General features: G+C 40.7%; 2 protein-coding genes, 1 long non-coding RNA gene and 3 other non-coding genes across 6 annotated transcripts; all 6 read right to left on the bottom strand.

Annotated features, from left to right (window-relative positions):
• Nucleotides 1-1,691: 1,691 nt before the first annotated feature.
• Nucleotides 1,692-11,122, bottom strand: acadm (acyl-CoA dehydrogenase medium chain). Its single transcript, XM_069688730.1, has 12 exons — nt 11,086-11,122; nt 9,727-9,832; nt 9,488-9,585; nt 6,991-7,060; nt 6,797-6,897; nt 6,213-6,293; nt 5,592-5,722; nt 5,220-5,328; nt 4,515-4,655; nt 3,786-3,881; nt 3,406-3,654; nt 1,692-2,704 (listed from the first exon to the last, which is right to left on the bottom strand). Exons 1-12 carry the CDS (start codon nt 11,098-11,100, stop codon nt 2,633-2,635), a joined length of 1,269 nt encoding a protein of 422 aa, XP_069544831.1. The 5' UTR covers nt 11,101-11,122; the 3' UTR covers nt 1,692-2,632.
• A 5,454-nt stretch (nt 11,123-16,576) lies between these two features.
• On the bottom strand, nt 16,577-19,536 carry LOC138615106 (small ribosomal subunit protein eS8). Its single transcript, XM_069688731.1, has 6 exons — nt 19,471-19,536; nt 18,600-18,706; nt 18,268-18,367; nt 17,872-18,047; nt 17,304-17,433; nt 16,577-16,730 (listed from the first exon to the last, which is right to left on the bottom strand). The coding sequence occupies exons 1-6, from the start codon at nt 19,472-19,474 to the stop codon at nt 16,621-16,623; spliced, it is 627 nt and encodes a 208-aa protein (XP_069544832.1). The 5' UTR covers nt 19,475-19,536; the 3' UTR covers nt 16,577-16,620.
• Nucleotides 17,525-17,593, bottom strand: LOC138615108 (small nucleolar RNA SNORD38). Its single transcript, XR_011310422.1, has one exon. It is a non-coding gene; the product is annotated as a small nucleolar RNA SNORD38 (small nucleolar RNA).
• Nucleotides 18,136-18,206, bottom strand: LOC138615107 (small nucleolar RNA SNORD38). Its single transcript, XR_011310421.1, has one exon. It is a non-coding gene; the product is annotated as a small nucleolar RNA SNORD38 (small nucleolar RNA).
• Nucleotides 18,436-18,546, bottom strand: LOC138615109 (small nucleolar RNA SNORD46). Its single transcript, XR_011310423.1, has one exon. It is a non-coding gene; the product is annotated as a small nucleolar RNA SNORD46 (small nucleolar RNA).
• A 573-nt stretch (nt 19,537-20,109) lies between the features above and the next one.
• LOC138615105 (uncharacterized) lies at nt 20,110-20,876 on the bottom strand. The gene is made up of 3 exons (XR_011310420.1): nt 20,774-20,876; nt 20,584-20,655; nt 20,110-20,335 (listed from the first exon to the last, which is right to left on the bottom strand). It is a non-coding gene; the product is annotated as an uncharacterized lncRNA (long non-coding RNA).
• Nucleotides 20,877-20,992: the final 116 nt, after the last annotated feature.

Raw genomic sequence — 20,992 nt, 5'->3', positions numbered from 1 at the left:
TTTCACATATTATGGACGACATGCTATAGTATGACTTTTTTTCACATATTTTGGACGACATACTATAGTATGACTTTTTATTCATATTATGGACGACATGCTATAGTATGACTTTTTTTCACATATTTTGGACGACATACTATAGTATGACTTTTTATTCATATTATGGACGACATGCTATAGTATGACTTTTTTTTCATATTTTGGACGACATACTATAGTATGACTTTTTTTTCACATATTTTGGACGACATACTATAGTATGACTTTTTTTCACATATTATGGACGACATACTATAGTATGACTTTTTTTCATATTTTGGACGACATATATAGTATGACTTTTTTTTCACATATTATGGACGACATTATAGTATGACTTTTTTTTCACATATTATGGACGACATGCTATAGTATGACTTTTTTTCACATATTTTGGACGACATACTATAGTATGACTTTTTTTTCATATTATGGACGACATGCTATAGTATGACTTTTTTTCACATATTTTGGACGACATACTATAGTATGACTTTTTTTCATATTTTGGACGACATACTATAGTATGACTTTTTTTTCATAGTATGACTTTTTTTCACATATTTTGGACGACATACTATAGTATGACTTTTTTTTCACATATTATGGACGACATGCTATAGTATGACTTTTTTCACATATTATGGACGACATGCTATAGTATGACTTTTTATTCATATTATGGACGACATGCTATAGTATGACTTTTTATTCATATTATGGACGACATGCTATAGTATGACTTTTTATTCATATTATGGACGACATGCTATAGTATGACTTTTTTTAGTGGACGACATTTGACTTTTTATTCATATTATGGACGACATGCTATATGACTATAGTATGACTTTTTTTTCACATATTTTGGACGACATGCTATAGTATGACTTTTTTTCACATATTATGGACGACATGCTATAGTATGACTTTTTTTTCACATATTTTGGACGACATACTATAGTATGACTTTTTATTCATATTATGGACGACATACTATAGTATGACTTTTTATTCATATTATGGACGACATGCTATAGTATGACTTTTTATTCATATTATGGACGACATGCTATAGTATGACTTTTTTTCACATATTTTGGACGACATACTATAGTATGACTTTTTATTCATATTATGGACGACATACTATAGTATGACTTTTTATTCATATTATGGACGACATGCTATAGTATGACTTTTTTTCACATATTTTGGACGACATGCTATAGTATGACTTTTTATTCACATATTTTGGACGACATGCTATAGTATGACTTTTTATTCATATTATGGACGACATGCTATAGTATGACTTTTTTTCACATATTTTGGACGACATACTATAGTATGACTTTTTATTCATATTATGGACGACATGCTATAGTATGACTTTTTTTTCACATATTTTGGACGACATACTATAGTATGACTTTTTTTCACATATTTGGACGACATACTATATAATATCAAAAGTTTGACTTTTTGTACATATTTTGAACGACATACTAGGACTATTTTTCGACATGATCCTTCCTGCAGGTGAGTTTTTTTTGTCCTCGTTGGTTCATCCAACCAAAAAAAAAAATTACGCAAAACCACATATTTACTCCATCACCAACAAAAATAACAACAAAATCATCATGCTGTTTAAATTGAATGAAATAATTTAATAAGTGGACAGACCGTTCTGTTGCGCTGAACTGAAGCAGACATCCATACCTCATTATCTGCACAGGTGAAGTGTAAAGCTGATGCTTGAGTTGGACATTAGTACGTGAACCAGAAAACAGCATGCAGTTTTACTCATTAATATGTCCCTACACATTCTGGTAAGAAAAGAGCTTTATACAGATTGCATTGCATTTGCACACGTGAACAACAATTTTGCATATTTGATCTTAAGAGGCGCAGGATGTCAGAGGGGAGAGACAGACTGGTGATAAGGCATGAAGAGAAATAATCTTTGATTTTACTGCAGTGACCGTAACTAAAATCAACACCTTCCTCAAGACGATCTGTCGTCACCAAAAAACTAACAGAGCTCCTTTGTCAAGTTATTAAGTCACATACGTCGAAGTTTAAGCATCTTTGCAGTTTTTCACGGCAGATAACCGATTAAAAAAAAATAACATTAAAATAAAAGAAAGCAGTATTTTTTTTAATCCGTTTTTAACAGTGAAGGGGGGGTTTGTGTCTGCGAGGTTTTTTTTTTTTTACAACCTGCAGGAGGAATTTAAAAGTCTGTTTACAAGCGACTGATGTTTACCTGAAAGAAAACGTGGCGAACACGATATGGTCACGTGATAGTTTGCGACTTATTGACGTTCAGAAAGATGAACGTCAGGCCGAGTCCTGTGACTCTGAGCCGACAGGTCTTGTTCACGTTCTCTGATTGATAAAGGTGGACTTTTCTGCGTCCCAGTTCAGCGTCCGGATCACTCCGAAGAAGCACAGCAAGGCGAGCTGACGTTAAGGCAAAAAAGTTTAAGTGGCCAGATCTATTTTTTTTTTTTTTTTTTAAAAAGGAGCCGGCTACGTATAGAAAAGCTACAACAACGTACATCCGGACGAGGACGAGTCGGGGCGCTCACTTCTTGAATCTTCCCAGGTGTTCTCGGGCGATAATGATTCTTTGGATTTGAGCCGTGCCCTCGTAGATCTACAACGGAAATAAAGACAAATTAAGAGAAAAAAAATAAAGTTTGAGCACCGAAAAGCTGTTAGCCAGTCACTCCAGGATTTTTTTGTGATTGTTGGGATCAAAAATGTTTGATTTTTTTTTTCCCACGTTCTCGTTTTTTTTTTTTTTTTCATTTAAAATTTTGGGAATTCTGGGAGTCTTTTTTAACAACTACATACAAACCTCTTCCTTATGATAATGAGCAATGCTGTACATCACACAAATATTGTACTTGTATTAAACAGAGAATTACACGGCTCAAAGTTGGAAAAAAAAAATTCACAAAAGTGTCATAGCTTAACAAAAAAAGACATTTTGTCACTATAATATAAAGTACAAATTCTACAACGGCTGTAAAAAAAATAATAAATAATGTTCATTCAACACGTAGGCATGTTGGCATGACAACAATGGGCCGTTTAACACATTTCCCGTCACTGCCAGTTGTTCCAGTTTTTGCGGTTGGTTAGCATGCAGTTTGTTTTTCTACCAACAGGAGAAGGAGCAGAGCTTTGTTCATTGTTAAATGACTTATTGTTTGTTAATAAAGTGGGTTTTATTTGGGAAGGCGACTTTATGCCAGAGTTCCTATTGAGGACATTTTCTGGTGGAAAAAAAAAAAAACCAAAAAACCCCGCGTTAATTATTGCGATGGCGAGATGTGATTTTTCTGCACCCACCTGGTAGATCTTTGCGTCTCTCATCAGCTTCTCCACCGGGTATTCGCTGTTGAAACCGTTGCCCCCGAATACCTGAACGGCGTCAGCGGCCACCTGATTGGCGATGTCTCCGGCGAAGGCCTTGGCGATGGAGGCGTAGTAGGTGTTCCTGCGGCCCTGATCCACCTCCCAGGCCGACCGCTGGTACGCCATCCTGGCCAGCTCCACCTTCATCGCCATCTCAGCCAGGATGAAGGACACGGCCTGGTGCTGTGAAACGGAGCACGCGTGAGCTTTTTTTTTTTTTTTTTTGTGTATCTACAAATGACGTATACCAGCTTCGAAAAGTCTGAAACCGTACGCGACGGATTAAAAAAAAAAAAAACAAGGCGCAAACAAACCTCGGCGATGACTCTGCCGAAGGTCTTCCTCTCCAGAGCGTAGCTGGTGGCTTCGTCGAAGGCCCGCTGGGCCAGGCCCGTTGCTCCTGCTGCCACCTGCAGGCCATCGAGGGCATTAGTAAACGAGTTTGATTAAACACGAGCGTGACGTTGGAAAATGTGTTCGGTGTCACGTCCGACGTGATTAGTACGCGTAAAAGGGACGTTTGGTCTTTACAGAGTTTCACTGATAAACACTGGAAGAACATCGGTTATAATTTCGACTGATGTCGGAAACGTCGTCTCGCGCTTCGTATTTTTTTTTTTTTTTTAACCGCGAAAGTTAAGAAAAACGTACGCAAGAGCTGCTTTTTACACAATTGGGCCAAATAAAAGGACAAATCGGTATTTTCGGACATCCGTTTATGAGTAAAAGGAAACATATTTAAAATAAGTTTCTAAAGAGGCCGAGAGAGATCGGTGCACTAACCTAAACAAATTCCAAGTTCTTTTTGTCAATTTTCAGATATTGCACTGTCCTCCAAAAGTACATTAACGGTAGATTGAAATTTCTCTACACTGTTACACTGTCTATATAAAGAAAAAAATGTATCATTTACGAGCTGTTTGCACGTAAATAGGGTGAAATAAAAAAGCTAAATCCAGCCTTTACTCTTGCCGTGTTTTGAACCCGACGTTACTTTGGGATGGCGGCGTGCATGCGGCCGTTCAGCTCGGTCGCGCACTTACCGGTGGTCTGGTGTTGTCGAAGGCGCCCATGGCGATCTTGAATCCGGCTCCCTCTCCGATCAGGACGTTCTCCTTCGGTATCCTCACGTCCTCGAAGGTGATGCCTCTGGTGTCGGAGCACCTCTGGCCCATGTTCATCTCCTGGCAGCACAAAAACCACACGAGGAAATGTTACCTCCTGGCCACAGACGTAGACCACGGGAGCGTCCTGGTCGTGAATCCATCGAACGATAACTCGTTCAGCTCTAATGTCTTCTTCCCGCGTCATACGGGGGAAGAAGCAGTCAGCAGGTTCCCGTCTAGAAATCATTGATTTGTGGCTTTAAAAACGTTTTAAATTGCACACATCCATCGTGCACATTAAAATCGTTTTGACCATAAAATTTTTTTTTTTTAAAATCTCGTTTTTATGTGAATTTGAGCAGAACTGAGGCGGCGCGGCTTCTCTGCTGTTGACGGACTTCGAGCACCGGCGCTAAACGTACCGCTCACGTTAAATCAGGACGATCTCTTCTCACGTCGCTTCTACATCGCATGCTTTCAAAATCCCTCCATCATCAATTTGAATTGTTTGCCAAACTCTCTCTGTCGCTCCCTCAGTAAATACAGTCACTCGCTTCCAACATGATTTCTCCTTTTTGAAGTTCTGGTAGATAGAAAGAATTTTTTTTTTTTTTTTTTTTTTTAAACTCGGCCTCATCTTACCTTTCTTCCTATTTGAATTCCTGGAGTGTCGGCGTCCACGATGAAGCCGGTGAAAGCTTTGCTCGCTGAACATTTGGGATCCGAGTTGGTGCGGGCGAGGAGGAAGTACCTGGGACCACGGGAGACATATAACAAAGTCGAATACAGAGAGAGGTGTTTTAGTCGGGAGTCTAATACAACGGCGCTGCCAGAAATCCTATTTCCGTGGAGGTTTAAATGTTTAGTTTGTTGTTTAAAAAAAAAAAAAAAAAAAAAAGGATCCGTCTTTCGCGATCGAATTTCAACCTCCGGACTTGAACGTCCAGACGAGTCAAAACGGGTGAACTTTTTTTAACATTCATGAAAAGCGGAATAACGGCGTCGAGTACACACCAGTTAGCTTTCCCCCCGTTGGTGATCCACATCTTCTGTCCGTTCACGACGTACTCGTCGCCCACCTTCACAGCTCGCGTGGCGAGGCCGGCCACGTCGGAGCCCGCTCCGGGCTCGGTGACGCAGTACGCCTGCGGGAACAAATGCGCCGTTTCGGCAGCGTGTTCAGTCATTTGCTCAGACGACTGTGTATTAAAATGGGGCAGGCGCTTTCCTTTGTCTCTCAGGGTGAAATATCATTTTCTCGTCCGACAGTTTGGCAAAGAAAAGCTTCAAATCCTCAGTTTAAGAAGCAGGGATCAACAAACGCTGAGAGACGGCCGACTCAAAACGGTTAACGCCGCTACCGATGCCGCTAAACCCGATGCGCACACGAAAGACCGCAACGAAATCAGGCGCTGAAGCGGCTGCAGAATAAAACAATTACACAGACGGGGGATCATCAAGTATCGCTTATGCCTCTTTGAATAATGAAACTCCGAGATATGAGGGGAGGGGTGGAAATATAAACCTCTCGGAAATACACCTCAAATATGCAAATGTGACGTCGCCGGAGGGCAGCGGATTACCAAACAAAGTAAGTAAATAAAACACAATAGTCTTCCCAAATGAAACACTTACACACATAAGAGGCTCCTCGGTCATCCTTCCCAGGTATTTCCTCTTCTGCGTGTCACTTCCGGCGAGGATAACAGGCATTTGCTGTGCGACAGAAAAAGATAGAAGTGAATTCTGACTGAAGTACAAGCTCTGTTAATCATCACTGTTATGACCGACCATCAGCACTTTCTATCCAGGAGAGACTGGTGGGAGAAGCTGGTTTCTTTTTTTTCCCCTCCCCTTATCTATATCAAGGGTCTAAAGAAAGACGGTGCTGTATACTTTACAGATTATAAAAGGCCCCCTAAAGGGAAATTGGTGATATTTTGCGACATAAACCAAACCGGCCTGACTGCTGTCTGCCGTGAGGAGGTGGAGCTGCAGCGTCCTCCTCCTTTTTAAACACACACACACACACACACACAAAAAAAAAGGAAATCTCGAGGTTCTTTAACACTTGGATCTGCTTCCAGGTCGGATATAGGCTTCGGAAGACACGTCTGGTGGGGAATACCTCCGAGTGCTGTTTCTATTTTGGATATGAGGGGGGTGGGGGGGACGACTGTGAGTCAGTGAAATACCTTGAAAAACAAAAAAAAACATACCCCCAGAGAGTTTGCTTCCATGGCCGTCTGCATGCCCGTGCAGCCGTAAGCCAACTCTTCTGTGATGAGGCAGCTGTCAAAGCTCGACAAACCCATTCCACCTGGGAGGGACCGACACGTCAGGGTCTCACACAGAAATCGGACAGCGGGGCGGGGTCATTTCAAAATGGTAAACGAGCACGGAAGCGGCATACCATATTCCTGTGGGATGTGACCGTTCACCAGACCGAGCTCCCACGCTTTCTTGATGATGGGGAAAGGATACTGTAAAAAAAAAAAAAAAAAAAAGATTAAAAAAATAAATAAATAAGGAAAATATATTGAAGAAATATTCAAACCTTAGATGAAGAAGTCATTTTATTGATCCCCCCCTCCCCGAGGGAAAAGTCACACGTTACAGCAGCCCAGAGAAAAGCTTAGAGGCAAGGGTGTATGTAAATTATATGCTAATATTTTGTGAAAAACAGAAGTCCAAGACTACAATGAAGTACTGGCAGCGATGTAACGGTATATAGATGCATTTAGGAAGAGATGAAGGCAGCTAAGCAACCGAATCCGCATTTTTTTTTTTGCAAAAAGAAAAAGTTCAAATCCTCTGGTTTTGCTTTTAGGAGGAATTAGTCAAACAGAATACGTTTTAAAAATTACCATCTGCCAATTTTCACTTCAGGCTAGTGTGTTTTCAAACCTGTCAAGACCCTTTGTCTAACCTGGGGGGAGTTAGAAAGTACACGCAGCCATTTATTTACTGTCAAATTTCACTTGACATCCACAGGAGGTGGAGTCACCGTCTCCCCACCGAGCTCTGTGTTGCCATATGGTGAAGTCTGTCAGACGGAGACAGTCTGAGGCAAGCAGGCGCTTTTCCTATCTCCAAATGTAGAAAATAAATCGGGGACAATATTAACTGGACCTGGGAGGGGAAGAACAGAAAGCTGCTGTCGATCGTGAAGTCTTCACCGGCATCAGACTTCACTATTTCGAGCACAAATTGGCTTGACGAACAGGATACAACACAACAGAAAAATGGTAAGTGCAAAGGAATTATGTATTCTAAATTCCCGTGTCTGTGTTTGACGGGACAATCAAATGTTATGCTTTCTGTAATTAAGTTATGGAATTCTGTGCAGAAGATGAGACGAAATCAAACCCAGGAAACCGTTTAAAAGAGTAAAGTAAAGTAAAATGATGTCCGTGTGGGTATTTCTAAGTTCTGTCTGGGTCCAAGTCATTTAGACATGTCATCCATTTTCTACGGTCCAGAACGAGTTAAGCAGAAAACATATAAACAAAACGGCTTTTTTTTTTTTTATATATATATATATATATATATAATTTGACTTTGGTTGAAGCTCCTGGACTTTTCTGGAAAATAGACTGTAGATTCTCAGAAGGACTCCGGGGCGCCCGTTACACTCGCTGGATATGAAGTGACACTAATGATTGTGTTAGCTGTTAAAAAAATCCTTCTGCCACAGACAGCACTTAAAAAAAATAAAATAATAAATAATAAACATGATACGAACAAAAACGACCAACTCTAATTATAAAATTATTGTAAATCGGTACAGTTAGGTCTGAATGTATTGTGAAACTCATTTTTCCATCTCTAGTATTTGTTGTCATTACAGGACCAATTTCCACCTTCGTGAAGGAGAGGCATCGAGAGGGAGAGGCAATAAAAGGCATGGTAGTACATTTCTAAAATGAATCACCAATTATAATTTGGAAGTTTCTCTGCGTCATACTGAGGTTCCTCATGATAATATAAATCCAACGCAAACCCAAACTACCATGTGACAATAGAAACAAGAAATACAGGGACTGTATAACATCGTTACAAGTGAGAACAAATTCAATGGAATCAAAATATAAAATGGTTCCACAAAAGAAAGTAAATAATTGACAGAATTTGGCTTCAAAAGAACTAATAAAGCAGTTTTTGGTTTTAGGCCAATTGTCGGGACTTTTAGAAAACTGTTAAAATGACAAACAATCAATGAATCAGAGTTTATGTGAACAAGAGTCTGACCAGAGTTAAAATTCTGAAATTTGTGAAAGCCGTCAACAGTGCTTTCCCTTTGGAAGTTTTTGGAAGACTTAGGTTCACCTATTTGTTTGAGGTTTTGGAGACTTCATCAGACAAATCCTTCGACTCAAAAAACAATATTTGCAAAATGTCATGATACACATTTATTATGCTTTTATCAACGATTTCCTTTTCAATACATCCCACTGCTTTTGTGAACCCAAGACTTTTGGTAAACCAACTCAAGAAAAACAACACATCCACGAGTATTTATCCATGAGATTTGAATTTTTTTTAAAAAAAGGACTTCAATTTTTCCATCATTAAGAAAACATTTTCTCATTAAACAATGCTCCAGGTTAAATGGGTGTTTCACGACAGTTATGGCTGAGATTGTCCTGACATTTAAAAAAAATTTTTTTTATAGTAAACACTATAAAGTATTATTTTGTATGCGTGTGCCTTTAAAAGGGTCAATTTCAATAAATATAGCGGTTGGTCATTAAAAGTCGGTCTCCTGAGCTTCGACCAGCATCATTCTTCACGATTACCATCACAGCCAAAAATCAGCCCTTAAGCAACCCACTTAAATCATACGTTTATTCATTAAAGTCAAGTCAAGCCGTATTTAACCCGACACAATGATCTTTGCTATTACTCACTTCACCACTCCTGTCATAAGCGGCAGCAGCAGGCAAAATCTCCTGGCGGCCGAACCTCCTCGCCAGCTGCTGGAACTCCTTCTGCTGATCTGTCAGCTCTGCGGGACCGAAGCAGCAAGAAGATGTGACACGTACAGATTTACTGGTCACTGAAATCAATAACAACACCCCGATAAAAAAAAAAAACAACAACAACAACACATCTCCCCTTTTAACAGCATCTTCTACATCCTACTCACCAAAGGAGAAGCCGAGGGATGCCGTGGGGGCGCTGGAGGACGCCGCCGCTGCAGCCGCGCCGGAGCTCTGCAGACGGATGCCGGACTGCACGCTGGCTCTGAACAGCTGCGAGTAGACGGGGAGACTCAGAAACGTACAGGAAAGTCACCCTCACACCTTTCACAGTTAAAAGTTCATGAATCTAGATTGGATCCAGACCTGATTTACCCATCTAGATTAAAAAAAAAAACTAAAAAAAACTGTATTTAGACTTGTTAAATCTTGATTGCTTGAAAGAGAAGTTATCGATTGTTCAAAACACCTTCGACCCACATGTGAAAACGCAACGAGGGTCACGTCACTGCTTTTCTCCCCTACGAACCCCATCAGATCAGGTCTAGGTAGGTAGGTAGGTAGGTATATACTTTATTAATCCCCGAGGGGAAATTTTTTCGCCACAACAGCATACATACAGGAGCAATAATAGAAACAATAGAATAAAATAATAATAGAATAGAATAATATAATAGAAAAGCAATAAAATAAAAAATATAAATATAAAATATAAAATGCACAGTACATACAGTATATATACAGTACATTACATTATATATATATATATATATATATATATAAAATATAAAATATAAAATGCACAGTACATACAGTATATATACAGTACATTAAATATCTATATATATATCTACATCAAAAAGCCGCTGATTGGACTAATCAGATCCGGATTAGATTAACAAGGAGAGTGTCAAGACTGTTTCTGATTTGTGAAATCTTTATTCTATTTGTTGAAGTATTAAAAGCTTTTTTTTTTTTCAATGCCCAGGTCTAGATCAAAAAAATTAATTAATTTTAAAAAAAAAACTTTAATGACTGAGTTTGAGATTATTTTTTTTTTTTAACCCTATTCCCATTTGTGAAAACAGCCTTTATCCTCAGAAAACAGAGAAAAGGTTGTATTGTTTTTTTTCCACTGGGAGTCTGACCTTCACAGGGACCTTTGTTTTTGTTTTTGTTTTGTTTTTCACAGCTGTTCAGGCGAGCTAGCTGCGTTACATATTTTTCAGAGAAACAGGTGCTTGGAAAAAAAAAAAAAAATCAAACTACTGCTTATAGAGAATAGGTACAGACTTGTTGTGAACTCTACCGTGTGATATCAGAGGAGAAGATTAGAGATGCACCGCGAAGAAACCTTTTCTAAATGCGTTACAGCCGTTGTAGCTTTTCGGTTAGCTGCCATTAGCTCTCTTTAGTTTGACGGGAAAACGATGAAAAATGGAGGTCGGGAGGACGACGAGTCTTTTAATCAGTCAAAACGTCAATTAAATATGTTGGTAAATGATGGCTAATGTCGAGATACTCACCTTATTGAGCAGCATTGTTACAAAACCGACTGCGTGTAAACGACCACCTCTGCCCTACATCTAGTGACGTCAAGAGACACACTTCGAAGCTGCGTGTCGAGTAACTGAGGGGGCGTGTCCTCGAAGCGTGTGTCATTTAGGGGAGGAGCCCCAAAAAAATGATGACGTCCGAAGCCTCGCTGCCCGGCTGTACCACGTGACTGCTTCGGGAAGCGGTTCAGGTGTTGCCGGGAGGTTTGACGGCAATATAAACCCCTCAGGCTCCGTTCAAAATGTGGGTTGTTTAGAGAGAGAGAGATAGTTTGGAGATTTAGGAGAGAGAGAGAGAGAAAGGAGGTGATAAGATGGAGCCAGCCGGGAAGAGGAGGATTTCCCCTGTGTGGGAACACTTTGATTTAATAACTCCTAATAAGGTAAATCTAACTCTATTTCAGACACATTGGGTTTGCTTATCAAGAACTGTATTTTTCACAGTTTCTTATTTTATTCAAAGGTGAGTTGGGGTACAATAACAACACCTCATCCATGCTGAGGCGTTACCGTGCCTTGCATGAGAATAAGGAGGAAACTGGAGCTTCACCCAGCCAAGGTAAGTCATTACAATATTACAAATGCACCATCACCATTTTTCCCTGTTCACTTTTGTTTATTGTGCAAATAAAGACAGGTGACAGACACTGTGTTTATTCTCTTTTAACCAGCCACCAGAAAACAAGAGCTGGATGAAGCCCTCGTCTCCATGGTAGTGAAGGACACACAGCCCTTCAGTATTGTGGATGATGTTGGATTCAGGGCATTTGTGTCCAAACTGGATCCTAATTATGTTCTCCCTACAAGGCAGGTGTGTATGGGTGCATGCATGAAACAAATGAGTACTTTATTGTGTCTCACAGTTCAGCACTATGTATTTTTTCCTTTAGGCTCTGAAGGCCATGGTGGAGGCCAAGTATGAGTCAGCTGAGGAGAAGGAGAAGGCTAAAGTGGAAAAGGTGGCTGCTGTTAGCCTTACTTCTGACATGTGGACATCCACAAAACCAAAAACTGTTGAGAAACTGTTATTTCTGAATAAAAATGAATAAAATGTCCCCTGTCCTGTACATCATTGTCCAAGTTACACAAGCATATTCAGTCCCCTCTTCCTAGTTACACAAGCACTTCCACTGTCCTCTGCCTGCTTAAGCCCATGACATTTTCCTAAAGTGACAGAAAAACATGATTACACAACCTGCCATATCATATGATACTACCATTTTGGGAAAAATTTACACACACAGAATACATTCAAAAGATATTTTATTATGCACATATGTGATCATTTATGTACAGAAATTATTTGGTCATACATTTTTGTAATTCATAGTCATTCCCAACAGCCATAACAGACACAGACATTCAATGCATCACATGATGTGGTTCAGATCCAGCTGCCTGTCATTATACACTTGGCCAGTAGGTGGTTTCGTGTGCACACGAAGCTTCGAGTAATGAATCCTTTCTAGAACCTGAAGTGGTTCGATGCCTCATGAGGCTTCATCTCACCATCACAGCTAAATGCACGGCCAGCCAATCACAGCACCGGGATTGGTCACGTGTCACTTCTTGGCATGAGGACACTGACTTTTGTCCCAGTTAGGACAACGAGCTTCAGCTTCAGGACACAGCAGGTCCTTTTCACCAATGTTGACACTGTGAGCACAATGGAAACTGACGATAGTTTTTTTTTTTTTTTTTTTTTTTTTTATCACAGCCTAATGCAGCATAACATGTAATTATGTGTGTTTTTAGTATTGTTATTGAGTCAATGCAGTGGAATTATTTCAAGCAATTGGTAACTACGTGTATAATGCAATGATTACTTTGGGATGAAAGGAAAGCAGATTGATTGATTGATTGATTGATTGATTGATTCGCTCAAAATGTGGACAGCTAAGAGCAGGGTGGACTTCTGAATGGGCCTGTCGTGATCACAGAATGTGATAACAACAAAAAAAAAAACATTCAAAATGATCACAGAGATTCATGATAACCTCAAAATACTCAAAGTAATGTGTAAAGACACACGTGACCTCAAAGAGACACATAATTACGGCAAAGACACCAAATATATGCAAACAAACGACCCACAACGCAGTCTGACTAATCAGTTCGCAATTATCGTTCAAACAGAACTGTGGTGCAAAGTACTGTACACCAGGACACAAAACGTTCAGACTGAACTGCAGAGCTGCAAGTCTGCCAGATGATGGCGCTGACGGTCTGACTTCCACTTAAATCCAGTGGAGGAAAAGAGAAAAGGACATCAGATATTAATCCATCATTAACACGTACAATCCTGGGAAGCAAATCTGAAGTTTAGGGGGAAAATGGTGTGAGCAACCCGATTATTGAGTGACTACAGAGTAATAATGTAAAAACAGCCACATCAGGGACCTGCGACTGTGTGCATGAGCCCTTTTCCACAAAACAGTCAAACACGGGGTTGTGGGAGCCTCGCATTTATTAAAAGAGCTGAAATAAATACGAGGCGTCATGCTGGAGGAGAATCTTCCAAAATCGGACAACCAAAAAGTTGTCAAACAAAACAGGAAAAATACCCCCAAAAAAGTGTCATGCTAGAGGACCTTTTACAACCTTGCAACCAACAAGTTGTTATTGCTGCTAAATATTTGACCTTCAAAGCAACTATTTGTTTATATATAATCTTTATCAATGCAATTTGTCCCATAGAGGATTGTTAAGGTGATGAAAATTATGGTCAGCCAATTAAAAAAAAGAAAGAAAAAGAAAAGAAGTTTGTTCTTTTTGTTTTGAGGATTGAGTGACGTGGTGAATATTATGCATTATTCTGTAGTTTTTAGGTAGTCTGTCCATTTTCTGCTTCTTCAATTCTACAAGTCAGATTATTACAACTGTGACTTCAAGAAAATCTTTAAAAGATGTATATATCAAAGAATGTCAATGTTTGAAGTAGCACGTTACATTAATTACACTGCTTTTACAAAGTAAAAGAGCTTAATAAATTCTTCCACAGTTTTTAGCCCCTGGCCTTTTTATTTTTTTATTAAGAGCCATATATATCAAACCCAGCTTCTGTAACCACATTTCCATCATCTTCATCCCCTCCGCTTTCCTCTTTCACCCCCCCCTGTCTCCCAATCAAGTTCTCACCTTGGTAACCTCCGCCCGCCCAGTCTGTCAGTCTGTCACACTTAAATGTTTCAGATCATCAAACTAATTTAAATATTAGTCAAAGATAACACAAGTAAACACAAAATGCAGTTTTTAAATGAAGGTTTTTATTATTAAGGGAGAAATAAAATCCAAACCCACATGGCCCTGTGTGAAAAAATGTTTGCCCCCTCCTGTTAAAACATAACTTAACTGTGGTTTATCACACCTGAGTTCAATTTCTCCAGCCACACCCAGGCCTGATTACTGCCACACCTGTTCTCAATCAAGAAATCACTTAAATAGGACCTGCCTGACAAAGTGAAGTCGACCAAAACATCCTCAAAAGCTAGACATCATGCCGAGAGCCAAAGAAATTCAGGAACAAATGAGAAAGAAAGTAATTGAGATCTATCAGTCTGGAAAAGGTTCTAAAGCCATTTCTAAAGCTTTGGGACTCCAGTGAACCACAGTGAGACTCATTATCCACAAATAGAGAAAACATGGAACAGCGGTGAACCTTCCCAGGAGCGGCCGGCCGACCAAAATTACCCCGAGAGCGCAGCGACGACTCATCCGAGAGGTCACAAAAGACCCCACAACAACATCCAGAGAACTGCAGGCCTCACTTGCCTCAGTTAAGGTCAGTGTTCATGACTCCACCAGAAGAAAGAGACTCGGCTAAAATGGCTGCATGGCAGAGTTCCAAGACCAAAACCACCGCTGAGCAAAAAGAACATTAAGGCTCGTCTCATTTTTGACAGAAAATATCTTGATGATCCCCAAGACTTTTGGGAAAATACTCTGTGGACTGATGAGACAAAAGTTGAACTTTTTGGAAGATGTGTGTCCCGTTACATCTGGCGTAAAAGTAACACCGCATTTCAGAAAAAGAACGTCACACCAACAGTAAAATGTGGTGGTGGTAGTGTGACGGTCTGGAGCTGTTTTGCTGCTTCAGGACCTGGAAGACTTGCTGTGATAAATGGAACCATGAATTCTACCGTCTACCAAAAAAATCCTGAAGGAGAACGTCCGGCCGTCTATTTGTGACCTCAAGCTGAAGCCAACTTGGGTTCTGCAGCAGGACAATGATCCAAAACACACCAGCAAGTCCACCTCTGAATGGATGAAGAAAAACAAAATGAAGACTTTGGAGTGGCCTAGTCAAAGTCCTGACCTGAATCCTATTGAGATGCTGCGGCATGACCTTAAAAAGGAGGTTCGTTTGGATTTTTTTTTCTCCCTTAATGATAAAAACCTTCATTTAAAAACTCATTTTGTGTTTACTTGTGTTATCTTTGATTAATATTTAAATTTGTTTGATGATCTGAAACATTTAAGTGACAGACATGCAAAAAAAGAAATCAGGAAGGGGACGAACACTCTTTCACACCACTGTATCTCCACCATAATAACTTTCTTGATCACCAGTCTGGTTTCAACAGAGACGGTCCTCCTTGCTGTCTCTGAGCAGCTTCACACTGATCTGTCCTGATCCTTCTTGACCTTTCTGCTGCATTTGACACATTGAACCACCAGATCCTTCTTTCCTCCCTTCAGGACCTCGGTGTCTCAGGCTCTGCTCTCTCCCTGTTCTCATCCTACCTCAACGACCTCACCTACCGGGTAACTTGGGAGAGGATCTGTGTCTGAACCTTGTCCTCTCACTACTGGTGTCCCTCAAGGCTCCGTCCTGGGTCCCCTCCTCTTCTCTCTGTACACCAACTCTCTCGGCTCTGTCATTCACTCGCATGGCTTTTCCTACCGCAGCTATGCTGATGACACCCAACTGATCCTCTCTTTTCCCCGATCTGAAACACAGGTAGCCGCACGGATGTCCTCACACCACCTGAAAATCAACCTCGACAAGACCGAACTGCTCTTCCTTCCAGGGAAAGACTCGCCCACCCTCGACCTGACTATTACCTTGGACAACTGTTATCCCCAAAATCACGACTGTTTGCTGTCCCGGCTCCTAAATGGTGGAATGAGCTCCCCAACGACATCAGGACAGCGGAAACTCTGTACATCTTCCGCCGCAAACTAAAAACACACCTCTTCCGACTTTACCTTGAATAGGTAGCACTCTAGTAGCGCTTAAAATGGCGCTTACTGATCGAACTTTGTAGTTTGGCTTTCTTGAAGAAATATTGTAAGTCGCTTTGGATAAAAGCATTAGCCAAATGAAATTTAATGTAATATATTGTGTTTATACCAGCAAGTTTGAACTTCAGAAAACACTGATTTGTTTCCTTACTTGCCTTCAAGCAGTAATCACGGCATTACATATTAAAATAGAAAAGCATCAACAGTAGACCAATGTGGGACGTTTGGATTTTATTGACGTATCAAACACCTGTACATCTATTTGCCTTTCTTGGCCTTAATCTTCCTCAGGTAGAACTCGAGCTCCTTGCCCTCCAGGATGTAGCCGTCTGCCCTGCCGCACTGGCCGGGTCTGGAGGCGATGCAGGCTGCAGGAGGGAAGAAAGAAAAACATGGTCAGTCGAAGAGGTTCTCCAGAGTTAATGCTGCTATGAAGTCCAGTTACACAAATAATTAAACTGATTTAACCCTCAGTTAATGTGACATTTCTCAATGAGACCCTTTCTTATTTTGTAGTTAATTCAATTTGCACAACTCTCTGCAGGATCAAGAGAGCTGATCTCGTCTCTTGCAGAAAACAATATTAAAAAAAAAAAAATTGGCAATTTAGAAAAAAAAGCATTTCACAGAATATGGGGAATATTTGCACTTAAAACATGGATTTTAAACAGAATTGTATCAGATATTTTACAAGAATTATTAAAACAATATTTATAAACTGTTTTTGGGTCTTTATTTACATGCAAAAGATTCCAAAATCTGCAAATACTTGTGCAAAAAAAATAGCGGCTGGCCTTCATCCCCTGAATACTGCGAGACTTCCAATCAGTGGTCGAGTCTTTTAATTGAAATGCACCACTGATGATGATGATGATGATGAAGAAGAAAAAAAAGAAAAAAAATCACGTTCACTACAGCAGAAAAGCTCAAACTGGACTCACCGAGCAGTTTCCCCTGCTGGAACTGTTCCTCCAGGAGGGTGCTGATCTTGCACGTCTTTTTACGGTCGTCGAACTTCTTCTGGGTCTTCTTGGACCTCTTCTTGTTCAGGACCTCCTCCTCCTCAGGAGTCTGCAGCAGAAGAGGACACAAAACTCGTTTTAGATGGGATATTAAACACTCACGTGATCTTAATATATATTAACCGCCTGCAGCGGATGTCTTTCTCAGAGTCACTGATATCAGCACTTTCATTCAGTAGCAGAACTGGACAAAGTTATCGTCATGGAAAGACACGCACCAGATCAGACTTTATAAAGACGGAGGGGGGGGGGGGGAAGAAAAGCCGCATGTATTTCTAAACAAATCAATACATCTTGAAATGATGTGCCGAACTCCTCAAAGCCAGCCAAGTATGAACAAGGTGTAAGTGTGGGGAGGCGTCACGTAGCAGCTCTGGTACTTCAAGAGGAAACACCGCCTATGAGGGGACGGGACTAAACGTTCCATCAGAAACTTATTTAAACCTTTGATGCCATTACGAGACATTACAACCCATCTCCCACGTACCAGCTTGGCTCCCTTCTTGCGTCCCAGAGGAGTGGCGTAGTGGCCCTCGTACCACTGCCTGTAGGGAAGGCTGTCGACGAGGACGATGCAGTTCTTCACCAGGGTCTTGGTTCTGACCAGCTCGTTGTTGGAGGCGTTGTAGACCACATCGATGATCCTGGTCTTGCGCGTGCAGCCTGAGTACGAGTGAATAGGCGTCGTCAAGCACGCGCAAACTTCCCATTCAAACGTCAAATATCTACGTTTTTATACAGCCGGTCGATATTTCATCAGGAGTCTCTGTTATCAGCACTTGCATTCAGTAGCAGAACTGGACAAAGTTATCATCACGGAAAGGAAAGGAAAGGAAAGGAAAGACGTGCGCAACATCCGAGAGGTGCGATTGGAGAAACTTACACTCGGAGCCCCACGAGAAGTTCCCAACGTCCAACCTCAGCGCGCGGTACTTCTTGTTCCCACCGCGGACCCTCACTGTGTGGATGCGGCGAGGTCCGATCTGAAGGAAACGGGAATGTTTTTCAGTGCCGGTGCGAGGTCGAGGACGGTACCGCAACTGTGCATCGGCGCGTGTCAGTGTAACTATGACAAGTCCTAACATCGGTCCGGCCCCAAAGCTTTGAACCACAACGGTCCAAAAAAAGACCCACCTAAGGTTTAGTTTTCATCACCCACGCTGCCATCACGTTAAAGTTCACTTTAAGCAGATTTATTCGAGTCGTCTCATTCACCTTTGTGTTTGCCGGAGGGCGGCCCAGCTCATACTTCCTCTTCTTGTGGTAAGGCTTGCGTTTGCCGCCGGTCTTGCGGCGTTTGTGCCAGTTGTCCCTTGAGATACCTGCAAGAAGGAAAAGGTGGGGGGGGGGGGGGACAAAACAAAACAAAACGATCAGGACCAACTGGAGGAGGATGCCCGCCGCAAAAAAAAACAAAAACCCGAGTCGCCATCGCTTGAGCAGTCAGTTCTCCAAGGTAAAAGGTTGTCCGCAATGATGATTAGGACTTTAAAAAGAGATTCATCACGTCACTCAAGCAAGAGCGAGCTCATTTCACCACCACGTGTGTGTCTGCAGCTAATTTACATTTTAAATGAAGAGAAATCTTACTAAAGTCATGTTCAACGACTATTTGTAAACACAAATAAATACCCAGAAGTCAGCACGTTTTTTTTTTCCTTCAATAGTAGTTTTGGGGCCTAAAGCCACCGCGGGCTTCAGAAACCAGCATGCACCCACGGTGACCAAAACAGTTAGAAAACCTTCTCTACAGAACCTCCGTATATCCGAGACGCTGCACGGACTACGGCAGATCCTGCTAAAATACCTCAAGCCGCCATTTGAGCAGTTTCTAACCGCACTTCAAGCATCCGCAGCTAACTACACGGCCGATGAGAGCAGCCATCTTTGAAGCGTTACAGACAAGCCCCACTGGGATATTTCCTCATTTAAAACAAAATCGACTGGCTACACGCAACAAAGTTAAAGGCACATCTGTTTCAATAACATTTAGCTTCAATTTGGCAAACCATTATTGGAATATTCCTTCGTTAAAACGTCAGATGGAGAACGATTCTGCCTCCGACCCGCGCACAAAAACACGTACCCATTCTCAGGCGCCGGCTAGAAAGAGGACTCGCAAAGGCTCATGGGTAGGTTTGAGGAAAGGCGTTCTCGCGTGAATTAACGCCAAAGTGAACGAGATTTCCGTTTTCGCCGACGCGAACATTTACCGCCTTTCATCTTTAATTAAACATTAATAATATGATTTTAGTTTCGATTTACTAATTAAAATTAAAAGTTACACCTTTTTATAAATATAGAAAATTATTTTTCTTTATATTCTAGAGCTGGAAAAAAAAATCGAAATGTAACTTTTTGCTATATAAATAGATTTAAATGCATCTCTTTTTGGCTGTATTTAATTTATTTTCTAAAAAATGAATACTACATTTCTGGATAGGAACTTCTATTTATTTCTTTAGTTATAGTTTGGTTATAACATTAAATTATACTTCATATAGGCCTGGTTTTATATATAATTTACAACTATAATTTTATTTCTTAAACAAACATGTGTATATAATAAATAATATTGCATAAATATGATTCTGCCGTTTTAAATGCACTTCCGCTTGCATCTGTATTAAAATTAATTACAAGGGAAAGCTAAACATCTCACACTGTCCCACTAACGTAAACACAAACGTTCATTTAAGTCATTCATAAAAACTCCCATCAGTGATTTCAATGTTTCCATATAGTTATTTATTATATACAGCTATTGGTTATTTGGCAGTTGTGAAGACATGGTGATAAACTCAGCGGTTTGTTTTTCATTCAACAGTGATTTGCATGGTGTGCAGCGTTCAGTGAAGCAGCGAAGTCACTCTTCCCAGGGACTCATGTCGGTGTCGATGGCCACACAGTTGTACGCGGCGTAACGCAGCTTTTCTTCACAAACCTTTGCACTGCAGGACAGAAGGAGGAGGAGGAGGAGGAGGAGGAGGAGGAGAGGAAGGGATATGAGGCAAATAAATGTGTCTCCACTGTAAATGATAAGCACTTTTATAAACAGTTATCCACTTTCAGAGTGTTACATCAGATAGATGCAAGGAACGTTTTTAACTTTAAGATGTTTAACTGGCTGAAGCTCTAAAAAAAAAAGTCTTTATTAAAAGTACAAAGTGAAATGCGACGTCAATAAACGTGTCTGTACCTCGGATAGTTGGGTAGATAAAGAGTGCTGGAACATGTGGAGGACTGTGGAAGTGCATCAGTCGTTTCAGAGCTGAAACAGAAAATAAAAACAAGTTGAAACACTGCGTTTGCTACGTTCATTATTTCCCCATCAACAGTAAACAGTAGTTTATAATAATAACTGTTTACAAGGATGCACTTGAACTCACCCTTGTTTGTCAGGAAAGACGTAGATGGGTGCAGGAAGACGACTTCTACCAGTTACAAACCTCAGAAACCTGCTGCGATCCTCTGAAAAGCCAATTCAATATTGTCTTCAGTCACGGAGATCGCAAACCTTTAACCTCTTTAATAACTTCATTTAATCATAAGACAAACACTGAACTTTAAACTGTGTTGGAAAATATGGAAAACGGACGATGAAACTG

This window comes from Brachyistius frenatus, unplaced genomic scaffold (assembly GCF_029030835.1).
Source record: "Brachyistius frenatus isolate BFR_SWC_R1_liver_20210118 unplaced genomic scaffold, ASM2903083v1 Contig_693, whole genome shotgun sequence".
Lineage (NCBI taxonomy): Eukaryota > Metazoa > Chordata > Actinopteri > Embiotocidae > Brachyistius > Brachyistius frenatus.
This window is presented reverse-complemented; position numbering and strand designations above follow the sequence as displayed.